At 48.9% G+C, this 13,163-nt stretch overlaps 1 protein-coding gene across 5 annotated transcripts in view; it reads left to right on the forward strand.

Moving 5' to 3' along the window:
* Positions 1–13,163, forward strand: part of KALRN (kalirin RhoGEF kinase) — a 1,402,249-nt gene that overhangs the window by 650,485 nt on the left and 738,601 nt on the right. For all 5 annotated transcript variants that reach the window (XM_063934074.1, XM_063934073.1, XM_063934072.1 and 2 more), the window contains exon 7: positions 982–1,173. In XM_063934074.1, the coding sequence (XP_063790144.1) occupies positions 982–1,173 (192 nt within the window). The remainder of the gene's footprint in view (positions 1–981; positions 1,174–13,163) is intronic.

The raw sequence follows: 13,163 nt of genomic DNA on the forward strand, positions 1-13,163 counted from the left end.
TGGTCGGGGTCAAACACGTTTGCTAAATTCTACAAGTGTGACACCCTGGCTGAGGAGGACCTAGAGTTTGCCCATTCGGTGCTGCAGAGTCATCCGCACTCTCCCGCCCGTTTGGGAGCTTTGGTATAATCCCCATGGTCCTTACGGAGTCCCAGCATCCACTTAGGACGTCAGAGAAAATAAGAATTTACTCACCGGTAATTCTATTTCTCGTAGTCCGTAGTGGATGCTGGGCGCCCATCCCAAGTGCGGATTGTCTGCAATACTTCTATATAGTTATTGCTTAACTAAAGGGTTATTGTTGAGCCATCTGTTGAGAGGCTCAGTTGTTATCATACTGTTAACTGGGTATTGTATCACGAGTTATACGGTGTGATTGGTGTGGCTGGTATGAGTCTTACTCGGGATTCAAAATCCTTCCTTATTGTGTCAGCTCTTCCGGGCACAGTATCCTAACTGAAGTCTGGAGGAGGGTCATAGTGGGAGGAGCCAGTGCACACCAGTAGTCTAAAGCTTTCTTTATAGTTGTGCCCAGTCTCCTGCGGAGCCGCTATTCCCCATGGTCCTTACGGAGTCCCAGCATCCACTACGGACTACGAGAAATAGAATTACCGGTGAGTAAATTCTTATTATTAGTGATGTTAGTAGATCTTGGGGTAAATGTATGAAGCAATGATAAGAGAAGAGAAGTGAGCCAGTGGAGAAGTTACCCATGGCAATCAATCAACATTGACGTAACATTTATAATTTGCATACTATACAATTATACAAAGCAGCTGATTGATTGCCATGGGCAACTTCTCCACTGGCTTACTTCTCCACTTTTATCACTGCTTCATATATTTACCCCCTTGTGACTTGAATGCAGTACCATCTATTTCAGTTTCGTCTCGGGACATTCACAATATGTAGAGGACAAATAAAGACCATAGTTTTTGCTGATAGGTGTGCAAAACTTTTCATGTCCCTCTTGTCTTTCAGAATGCATACGTCAACATTAATCGCATCATGTCGGTGGCTTCCCGTCTGATCGAAGCTGGTCATTATGCTTCACAACAGATCAAGCAGATCTCCACCCAGTTGGATCAGGAGTGGAAGGGATTTGCAGCAGCGCTGGATGAGAGGAGTACAATACTGGCTATGTCTGCCGTGTTTCATCAGAAAGCTGAGCAGGTGAGGTCACCTAACGCACATCAGGTATGCAGTTATCAAAGGTCAAGTCTAGTTTGGTCTATTGCTTAGTATTTGTTTTCCTTTTCTTGATGTGGAAAAGTAGTGGGGACCCTCAAGCATGTCTAGTTATTGATGCTAGCCTGTTTAATTTTGGTATCATGTAGGGAAGACATTCCTATGATGAAGCTCGGCAGGAGTAGTATGTTTATACGGAATGCTGCATCTGGTTGCATTTGCATTATGTCTTACCAGTCAGATTACACACTCATTTCTCTAACGTCCTAGTGGATGCTGGGGACTCCGAAAGGACAATGGGGAATAGCGGCTCCGCAGGAGACTGGGCACAAAGTAAAAGCTTTAGGACTAGCTGGTGTGCACTGGCCCCTCCCCCTATGACCCTCCTCCAAGCCTCAGTTAAGATTTTGTGCCTGAACGAGAAGGGTGCAATCTAGGTGGCTCTCCTGAGCTGCTTAGAGTAAAAGTTTAAATAGGTTTTCTCTGACGTCCTAGTGGATGCTGGGACTCCGTCAGGACCATGGGGAATAGCGGCTCCGCAGGAGACAGGGCACAAAATTTAAAAGTTTGACCACTAGGTGGTGTGTACTGGCTCCTCCCCCTATGACCCTCCTCCAAGCCTCAGTTAGGTTTTTGTGCCCGTCCGAGCAGGGTGCAATCTAGGTGGCTCTCCTAAAGAGCTGCTTAGAAAAAGTTTGTTAGGTTTTTTATTTTCAGTGAGTCCTGCTGGCAACAGGCTCACTGCAACGAGGGACTTAGGGGAGAAGAAGTGAACTGACCTGCGTGCAGGATGGATTTGCTTCTTAGGCTACTGGACACTAGCTCCAGAGGGACGATCACAGGTACAGCCTGGATGGGTCACCGGAGCCGCGCCGCCGACCCCCTTGCAGATGCCGAATAGAGAAGAGGTCCAGAAACCGGCGGCAGAAGACGTCTCAGTCTTCATGAGGTAGCGCACAGCACTGCAGCTGTGCGCCATTGCTCTCCGCACACTTCACACCAGCGGTCACTGAGGGTGCAGGGCGCTGGGGGGGGCGCCCTGGGCAGCAATGTAATATACCTATTCTGGCTAAAATATATCACATATAGCCCCTGGGGCTATATGGATGTATTTAACCCCTGCCAGGTTCCAAAAAAACCGGGAGAAGAAGCCCGCCGAAAAGGGGGCGGGGCCTATTCTCCTCAGCACACAGCGCCATTTTCCTGCCCAGCTCCGCTGCGAGGAAGGCTCCCAGGACTCTCCCCTGCACTGCACTACAGAAACAGGGTAAAAACAGAGAGGGGGGGCACTTATTGGCGATATTTATAATATTTGAGCTGCTATAAAGGGAACACACTTATTAAGGTTGTCCCTATATATATTTATAGCGCTTGGGTGTGTGCTGGCAAACTCTCCCTCTGTCTCCCCAAAGGGCTAGTGGGGTCCTGTCTTCTATCAGAGCATTCCCTGTGTGTCTGCTGTGTGTCGGTACGTGTGTGTCGACATGTATGAGGACGATGTTGGCGTGGAGGCGGAGCAATTGCCTGTAATGGTGATGTCACCCCCTAGGGAGTCGACACCAGAATGGATGGCTTTGTTTATGGAATTACGGGATAGTGTCAGCACGCTACAAAAGTCGGTTGACGACATGAGACAGCCGGCAAACCAGTTAGTACCTGTCCAGGCGTCTCAGACACCGTCAGGGGCTGTAAAACGCCCTTTACCTCAGTCGGTCGACACAGACCCAGACACTGACACTGAATCCAGTGTCGACGGTGAAGAAACAAACGTATTTTCCAGTAGGGCCACACGTTATATGATCACGGCAATGAAGGAGGCTTTGCATATCTCTGATACTGCAAGTACCACAAAAAGGGGTATTATGTGGGGTGTGAAAAAACTACCGATAGTTTTTCCTGAATCAGAGGAACTGAATGAAGTGTGTGATGAAGCGTGGGTTACCCCAGATAGAAAACTGCTAATTTCAAAGAAGTTATTGGCATTATACCCTTTCCCGCCAGAGGTTAGGGCGCGCTGGGAAACACCTCCTAGGGTGGATAAGGCGCTCACACGCTTATCAAAGCAAGTGGCGTTACCGTCTCCTGATACGGCCGCCCTCAAGGATCCAGCTGATAGGAGGCTGGAGAATACATTAAAAAGTATATACACACATACGGGTGTTATACTGAGACCAGCAATCGCCTCAGCCTGGATGTGCAGTGCTGGCGTGGCATGGTCGGAGTCACTGTCTGAAAATATTGATACCCTGGATAGGGACAGTATTTTACTGACTATAGAGCAGTTAAAGGATGCATTTCTTTATATGCAAGATGCACAGAGAGATATTTGCACTCATGGACATCGCACTTACTCTTGATGCCAATCTGCCAGAAGAAGTTTATGGACGCGCCAGTGGTCAGGTGATGCGGATTCCAAACGACATATGGAAGTATTGCCGTATAAGGGGGAGGAATTATTTGGGGTCGGTCTATCGGATCTGGTGGCCACGGCAACGGCCGGAAAATCCACCTTTTTACCCCAGGTCACCTCCCAGCAGAAAAAGCCGCAGGCTTTTCAGCCGCAGTCCTTTCGTTCCTATAAGAACAGGTGGACCCCTGGATCCTGCAGGTAGTATCTCAGGGTTACAGGTTGGAATTCGAGAAGTCCCCTCCTCGCCGTTTCCTAAAGTCTGCTTTGCCAACGTCTCCCTCCGACAGGGCGACGGTATTGGAGGCCATTCACAAGCTGTATTCTCAGCAGGTGATAGTCAAGGTACCCCTCCTACAACAGGGACAGGGGTATTACTCCACGCTATTTGTGGTACCGAAGCCGGACTGCTCGGTAAGACCGATTCTAAATCTAAAATCTCTGAACCTGTACATACAAAAATTCAAGTTCAAGATGGAGTCACTCAGAGCAGTGATAGCGAATCTGGAAGAAGGGGATTTTATGGTGTCCTTGGACACCAAGGATGCTTACCTTCATGTTCCAATTTGTCCTTCACACCAAGGGTACCTCAGGTTCGTGGTCCAAAACTGTCATTATCAGTTTCAGACGCTGCCGTTTGGATTGTCCACGGCACCCCGGGTCTTTACCAAGGTAATGGCCGAAATGATGATCCTTCTTCGAAGAGAAGGCGTCTTAATTATCCCTTACTTGGACGATCTCCTGATAAGGGCAAGATCCAGAGAACAGCTGGAGGTGGGAGTAGCACTAACCCAAGTAGTGCTCCAACAACACGGGTGGATTCTGAATTTTCCAAAATCCCAACTGATCCCGACGACACGTCTGTTGTTCCTAGGGATGATTCTGGACACTGTTCAGAAAAAGGTATTTCTTCCGGAGGAGAAAGCCAGGGAGTTATCCGATCTAGTCAGGAACCTCCTAAAACCAGGAAAAGTATCTGTGCATCAATGCACAAGAGTCCTGGGAAAAATGGTAGCTTCTTACGAAGCGATTCCATTCGGCAGATTCCATGCACGAACTTTTCAGTGGGATCTGCTGGACAAATGTTCCGGATCGCATCTGCAGATGCATCAGCGGATAAAATTGTCCACAAGGACAAGAGTGTCTCTGCTATGGTGGTTGCAGAGTGCTCATCTGTTAGAGGGCCGCGGATTCGGCATACAGAACTGGGTCCTAGTGACCACGGATGCCAGCCTGAGAGGCTGGGGAGCGGTCACACAGGGAAGAAACTTCCAGGGCGTGTGGTCAAGCCTGGAGACGTCTCTTCACATAAATATACTGGAGCTAAGAGCAATCTACAAAACCTCTGCTTCAGGGTCAGCCGGTGTTGATTCAGTCGGACAACATCACGGCAGTCGCCCACGTAAACAGACAGGGCGGCACAAGAAGCAGGAGGGCAATGGCAGAAGCTGCAAGGATTCTCCGCTGGGCAGAAAATCATGTGTTAGCACTGTCAGCTGTGTTCATCCCGGGAGTGGACAACTGGGAAGCAGACTTCCTCAGCAGACACGATCTGCACCCGGGAGAGGGGGGACTTCATCCAGAAGTCTTCCACATGATTGTGGTCCATTGGGAAAGACCAATGGTGGACATGATGGCGTCCCGCCTCAACAAAAAACTGGACAGGTATTGCGCCAGGTCAAGAGACCCTCAGGCAATAGCTGTAGACGCTCTGGTAACACCATGGGTGTACCAGTCAGTGTATGTGTTTCCTCCTCTGCCTCTCATACCAAAAGTACTGCGAATTATACGGCAAAGGGGAGTAAGAACGATACTCGTGGCTCCGGATTGGCCAAGAAGAACTTGGTACCCGGAACTTCAGGAGATGCTCACGGAAGATCCGTGGCCTCTACCTCTAAGACGGGACCTGCTTCAGCAGGGACCGTGTCTATTCCAAGACTTACCGCGGCTGCGTTTGACGGCATGGCGGTTGAACGCCGAATCCTAAGGGAAAAAGGCATTCCGGAAGAGGTCATCCCTACCCTGGTAAAAGCCAGGAAGGAGGTGACTGCACAACATTATCACCGCATTTGGAGAAAATATGTTGCGTGGTGTGAGGCCAGGAAGGCCCCGACGGAGGAATTTCAACTGGGTCGATTCCTACATTTCCTGCAAACAGGATTGTCTATGGGCCTCAAATTAGGGTCCATTAAGGTTCAAATTTCGGCCCTGTCGATTTTCTTCCAGAAAGAATTGGCTTCAGTTCCTGAAGTCCAGACTTTTGTAAAAGGAGTACTACATATACAGCCCCCGGTTGTGCCCCCAGTGGCACCGTGGGATCTTAATGTAGTTTTGGATTTTCTCAAATCCCATTGGTTTGAGCCACTCAAATCGGTGGATTTGAAATATCTTACATGGAAAGTAACCATGCTACTGGCCCTGGCTTCAGCCAGGAGAGTGTCAGAATTGGCGGCTTTATCGTATAAAAGCCCATATCTGATTTTCCATTCGGACAGGGCAGAACTGCGGACGCGTCCTCACTTTCTGCCTAAGGTGGTTTCAGCGTTTCACCTGAACCAGCCTATTGTGGTGCCTGCGGCTACTAGCGATTTGGAGGATTCCAAGTTGCTGGACGTTGTCAGAGCATTGAAAATATATATTTCAAGGACGGCTGGAGTCAGAAAATCTGACTAGCTGTTTATACTGTATGCACCCAACAAGCTGGGTGCTCCTGCTTCTAAGCAGACGATTGCTCGTTGGATTTGTAGCACAATTCAACTTGCACATTCTGTGGCAGGCCTGCCACAGCCTAAATCTGTCAAGGCCCATTCCACAAGGAAGGTGGGCTCATCTTGGGCGGCTGCCCGAGGGGTCTCGGCATTACAACTCTGCCGAGCAGCTACGTGATCAGGGGAGAACACGTTTGTAAAATTCTACAAATTTGATACCCTGGCTAAGGAGGACCTGGAGTTCTCTCATTCGGTGCTGCAGAGTCATCCGCACTCTCCCGCCAGTTTGGGAGCTTTGGTATAATCCCCATGGTCCTGACGGAGTCCCAGCATCCACTAGGACGTCAGAGAAAATAAGATTTTACTTACCGATAAATCTATTTCTCGTAGTCCGTAGTGGATGCTGGGCGCCCATCCCAAGTGCGGATTGTCTGCAATACTTGTACATAGTTATTGTTACAAAAAAATCGGGTTGTTATTGTTGTGAGCCGTCTGTTCAGAGGCTCCTACGTTTGTCATACTGTTAACTGGGTTCAGATCACAAGTTGTACGGTGTGATTGGTGTGGCTGGTATGAGTCTTACCCGGGATTCAAAATCCTTCCTTATTGTGTACGCTCGTCCGGGCACAGTATCCTAACTGAGGCTTGGAGGAGGGTCATAGGGGGAGGAGCCAGTACACACCACCTAGTGGTCAAACTTTTAAATTTTGTGCCCTGTCTCCTGCGGAGCCGCTATTCCCCATGGTCCTGACGGAGTCCCAGCATCCACTACGGACTACGAGAAATAGATTTATCGGTAAGTAAAATCTTATTTTTTTTATTTTCAGTGAGACCTGCTGGCAACAGGCTCACTGCATCGAGGGACTAAGGGGAGAAGAAGCGAACTCACCTGCGTGCAGAGTGGATTGGGCTTCTTAGGCTACTGGACATTAGCTCCAGAGGGACGATCACAGGCCTAGCCATGGATGGGTCCCGGAGCCGCGCCGCCAGCCCCCTTACAGAGCCAGAAGAGTGAAGAGGTCCGGAAAATCGGCGGCAGAAGACGTCCTGTCTTCAATAAGGTAGCGCACAGCACCGCAGCTGTGCGCCATTGCTCTCAGCACACTTCACACTCCGGTCACTGAGGGTGCAGGGCGCTGGGGGGGGGCGCCCTGGGACGCAATGAAAATACCTTAAATGGCTAAAAATACATCACATATAGCTCCTGGGCTATATGGATGTATTTAACCCCTGCCAGTTTTCCACAAAAAAGCGGGAGAAAGGCCGCCGAAAAAGGGGCGGAGCCTATCTCCTCAGCACACAAGCGCCATTTTTTCCTCACAGCTCCGTTGGAGGAAGGCTCCCTGACTCTCCCTTGCAGTCCTGCACTACAGAAACAGGGTAAAACAAGAGAGGGGGGGCACTAAATTGGCATATTAATATATACAGCAGCTATATTAGGGAAAAACACTTATATAAGGTTATCCCTGTATATATATAGCGCTCTGGTGTGTGCTGGCAAACTCTCCCTCTGTCTCCCCAAAGGGCTAGTGGGGTCCTGTCCTCTATCAGAGCATTCCCTGTGTGTTTGCTGTGTGTCGGTACGCTGTGTCGACATGTATGAGGAGGAAAATGGTGTGGAGGCGGAGCAATTGCCTGTGTTAGTGATGTCACCCCCTAGGGAGTCGACACCTGACTGGATGGTCTTATGGAAAGAATTACGTGATAGTGTCGGCACTTTACAAAAGACTGTTGACGACATGAGACAGCCGGCAAATCAGTTAATACCTGTACAGGCGTCTCAAACACCGTCAGGGGCTATAAAACGCCCGTTACCTCAGGTCGATACAGACACTGACACGGACACTGACTCCAGTGTCGACGGTGAGGAAACAAACGTATTTTCCAGTAGGGCCACACGTTACATGATCACGGCAATGAAGGAGGTTTTGAACATTTCTGATACTACAAGTACCACAAAAAAGGGTATTATGTGGATTGTGAAAAAACTACCCGTAGTTTTTCCTGAATCAGATGAATTAAATGAGGTGTGTGATGAAGCGTGGGTTTCCCCCGATAAAAAAACTGCTAATTTCTAAAAAAGTATTGGCATTATACCCTTTCCCGCCAGAGGTTAGGGCGCGTTGGGAAACACCCCCTAGCGTAGATAAGGCGCTCACACGCTTATCAAAACAAGTGGCGTTACCGTCTCCTGATACGGCCGCCCTCAAGGAACCAGCTGATAGGAAGCTGGAAAATATCCTTAAAAGTATATACACACATACTGGTATTATACTGCGACCAGCAATCGCCTCAGCCTGGATGTGCAGTGCTGGGGTGGCTTGGTCGGATTCCCTGACTGAAAATATTGATACCCTGGACAGGGACAATATATTATTGACTATAGAGCATTTAAAGGATGCATTTCTATATATGCGAGATGCACAGAGGGATATTTGCACTCTGGCATCAAGAGTAAGTGCGATGTCCATTTCTGCCAGAAGAGGATTATGGACGCGACAGTGGTCAGGGGATGCGGATTCCAAACGGCATATGGAAGTATTGCCGTATAAAGGGGAGGAGTTATTTGGGGTCGGTCTATCGGACCTGGTGGCCACGGCAACGGCTGGAAAATCCACCTTTTTACCCCAAGTCACCTCGCAGCAGAAAAAGATACCGTCTTTTCAGGCTCAGTCCTTTCGTCCCCATAAGGGCAAGCGGGCAAAAGGCCACTCATATCTGCCCCGGGGCAGAGGAAGGGGAAAAAGACTGCAGCAAACAGCCTCTTCCCACGAACAGAAGCCCTCCCCCGCTTCTGCCAAGTCCTCAGCATGACGCTGGGGCCTTACAAGCGGACTCAGGCACGGTGGGGGCCCGTCTCAAGAATTTCAGCGCGCAGTGGGCTCACTCGCAAGTGGACCCCTGGATCCTGCAGGTAGTATCTCAGGGGTACAAATTGGAATTCGAGACGTCTCCCCCTCGCCGGTTCCTGAAGTCTGCTTTACCAACGTCTCCCCCCGACAGGGAGGCGGTATTGGAAGCCATTCACAAGCTGTATTCCCAGCAGGTGATAATCAAGGTACCCCTCCTACAACAGGGAAAGGGGTATTATTCCACGCTGTTTGTGGTACCGAAGCCGGACGGCTCGGTGAGACCCATTTTAAATCTGAAATCCTTGAACACTTACATAAAAAGGTTCAAGTTCAAGATGGAGTCACTCAGAGCAGTGATAGCGAACCTGGAAGAAGGGGACTATATGGTGTCTCTGGACATCAAGGATGCTTACCTCCATGTCCCAATTTGCCCTTCTCACCAAGGGTACCTCAGGTTTGTGGTACAGAACTGTCACTATCAGTTTCAGACGCTGCCGTTTGGATTGTCCACGGCACCCCGGGTCTTTACCAAGGTAATGGCCGAAATGATGATTCTTCTTCGAAGAAAAGGCGTCTTAATTATCCCTTACTTGGACGATCTCCTGATAAGGGCAAGGTCCAGAGAACAGTTAGAGGTCGGAGTAGCACTATCTCAAGTAGTACTACGACAGCACGGATGGATTCTAAATATTCCAAAATCGCAGCTGATTCCGACGACACGTCTGCTGTTCCTAGGGATGATTCTGGACACAGTACAGAAAAAGGTGTTTCTCCCGGAGGAGAAAGCCAAGGAGTTATCCGACCTAGTCAGGAACCTCCTAAGACCAGGCCAAGTGTCAGTACATCAATGCACAAGGGTCCTGGGAAAGATGGTGGCTTCTTACGAAGCGATTCCATTCGGCAGATTCCACGCAAGAACTTTTCAGTGGGATCTGCTGGACAAATGGTCCGGATCGCATCTTCAAATGCATCAGCGGATAACCCTGTCTCCAAGGACAAGGGTGTCTCTCCTGTGGTGGTTACAGAGTGCTCATCTCCTAGAGGGCCGCAGATTCGGCATTCAGGATTGGGTCCTGGTGACCACGGATGCCAGCCTGAGAGGCTGGGGAGCAGTCACACAGGGAAGAAATTTCCAGGGCTTGTGGTCAAGCATGGAAACGTCACTTCACATAAATATCCTGGAACTAAGGGCCATTTACAATGCCCTAAGTCAGGCAAGACCTCTGCTTCAGGGTCAGCCGGTGTTGATCCAGTCGGACAACATCACGGCAGTCGCCCACGTAAACAGACAGGGCGGCACAAGAAGCAGGAGGGCAATGATGGAAGTGGCAAGGATTCTTCGCTGGGCGGAGAATCATGTGATAGCACTGTCAGCAGTGTTCATTCCGGGAGTGGACAACTGGGAAGCAGACTTCCTCAGCAGACACGATCTTCACCCGGGGGAGTGGGGACTTCACCCAGAAGTCTTCCACATGATTGTGAACCGTTGGGAAAAACCAAAGGTGGACATGATGGCGTCCCGCCTCAACAAAAAACTGGACAGATATTGCGCCAGGTCAAGGGACCCTCAGGCAATAGCTGTGGACGCTCTGGTAACACCGTGGGTGTACCAGTCAGTGTATGTGTTCCCTCCTCTTCCTCTCATACCAAAAGTACTGAGAATCATAAGAAGGAGAGGAGTAAAGACTATACTCGTGGCTCCGGATTGGCCAAGAAGGACTTGGTACCCGGAAATTCAAGAGATGCTCACGGAAGACCCGTGGCCTCTACCTCTAAGAAAGGACCTGCTCCAGCAGGGACCATGTCTGTTCCAAGACTTACCGCGGCTGCGTTTGACGGCATGGCGGTTGAACGCCGGATCCTGAAGGAAAAAGGCATTCCGGAGGAAGTCATCCCTACCCTAATCAAAGCCAGGAAGGATGTAACCATACAACATTATCACCGTATTTGGCGTAAATATGTTGCGTTGTGCGAGGCCAGGAAGGCCCCTACAGAGGAATTTCAACTGGGTCGTTTCCTGCATTTCCTGCAAACAGGACTGTCTATGGGCCTCAAATTAGGGTCCATTAAGGTTCAAATTTCGGCCCTGTCAATATTCTTCCAAAAAGAACTGGCTTCTGTTCCTGAAGTTCAGACGTTTGTCAAGGGAGTACTGCATATACAGCCTCCTTTTGTGCCTCCAGTGGCACCTTGGGATCTCAATGTAGTTTTGGGATTCCTAAAATCACATTGGTTTGAACCACTCACCACTGTGGACTTAAAATATCTCACATGGAAAGTGGTAATGCTGTTAGCCCTGGCTTCAGCCAGGCGTGTCTCAGAATTGGCGGCTTTATCCTATAAAAGCCCTTACCTAATTTTTCATACGGACAGGGCAGAATTGAGGACTCGTCCTCAATTTCTTCCTAAGGTGGTTTCAGCATTTCACTTAAACCAGCCTATTGTGGTGCCTGCGGCTACTAGGGACTTGGAGGATTCCAAGTTGCTGGACGTAGTCAGGGCCCTGAAAATATATGTTTCCAGGACGGCTGGAGTCAGAAAATCTGATTCGCTGTTTATCCTGTATTGGGTGCTCCTGCTTCTAAGCAGACGATTGCTCGTTGGATTTGTAGTACAATTCAGCTTGCACATTCTGTGGCAGGCCTGCCACAGCCAAAATCTGTAAAAGCCCATTCCACTCGGAAAGTGGGCTCATCTTGGGCGGCTGCCCGAGGGGTCTCGGCTTTACAACTTTGCCAAGCAGCTACTTGGTCAGGGGCAAACACATTTGCTAAATTCTACAAATTTGATACCCTGGCTGAGGAGGACCTGGAGTTCTCTCATTCGGTGCTGCAGAGTCATCCGCACTCTCCCGCCCGTTTGGGAGCTTTGGTATAATCCCCATGGTCCTTTCGGAGTCCCCAGCATCCACTAGGACGTTAGAGAAAATAAGAATTTACTTACCGATAATTCTATTTCTCATAGTCCGTAGTGGATGCTGGGCGCCAATCCCAAGTGCGGATTGTCTGCATTACTTGTACATAGTTATTGTTACAAAAAATCGGGTTATTGTTGTTGTGAGCCATCTTTTCAGAGGCTCCTTCTGTTATCATGCTGTTAACTGGGTTCAGATCACAAGTTGTACGGTGTGATTGGTGTGGCTGGTATGAGTCTTACCCGGGATTCAAAATCCTTCCTTATTGTGTACGCTCGTCCGGGCACAGTATCCTAACTGAGGCTTGGAGGAGGGTCATAGGGGGAGGAGCCAGTGCACACCAGCTAGTCCTAAAGCTTTTACTTTGTGCCCAGTCTCCTGCGGAGCCGCTATTCCCCATGGTCCTTTCGGAGTCCCCAGCATCCACTACGGACTATGAGAAATAGAATTATCGGTAAGTAAATTCTTATTTTTCCTGCCCTATCCAGTAGCAGGGTGATTGGTGTCTTGGCTGTGGCTCTCTAATGTTGGATGCTGTCCGAATGGTAGAAGTCCCAAAAGAAGACAATTACTGTAAATTTAGCCAATGTTCTTTTGGTTGGAGACGGTCTCTTGTACTGTTTACAACTGAATTTAAATTGGGGTTGGGGAGCAATATCTTACTGAACACCTCATTGATGCACAATTCTTAGAATTATTATAAAATATTGTTTACCTGTTAACTGTCTGCTGTCCTTTCCTTATCATGTGATAAGGAAAATAAATGAAAAATGCCAGGTGACTCTTCTTCCATTATATAGTAAGGTATTTGCAGTTACTCCTATTAAGCTCATATGCAGACAAGTATCAGTTCTTGTCTCAGTGCTCATGAGTGCTAGCATTTCACATATTTTGGGTTCATGTGAAACTAAAAACTGTGGTGTAAACTAGGTATGGAATATTAAACTAGGCTTGGGAAGCAAGAATGATGAACAGCGCCTTATCAGTATTATCAGAACACGTAAAAAGATACAGATAGTATAGACTCAGGGTTGGACTTGCACACAGGGGAAACATCCGGTGGGCCCCACTGCTATGGGCCCCACCGCTTCCTC

Source organism: Pseudophryne corroboree, chromosome 7 (genome assembly GCF_028390025.1).
Source record: "Pseudophryne corroboree isolate aPseCor3 chromosome 7, aPseCor3.hap2, whole genome shotgun sequence".
Lineage (NCBI taxonomy): Eukaryota > Metazoa > Chordata > Amphibia > Anura > Myobatrachidae > Pseudophryne > Pseudophryne corroboree.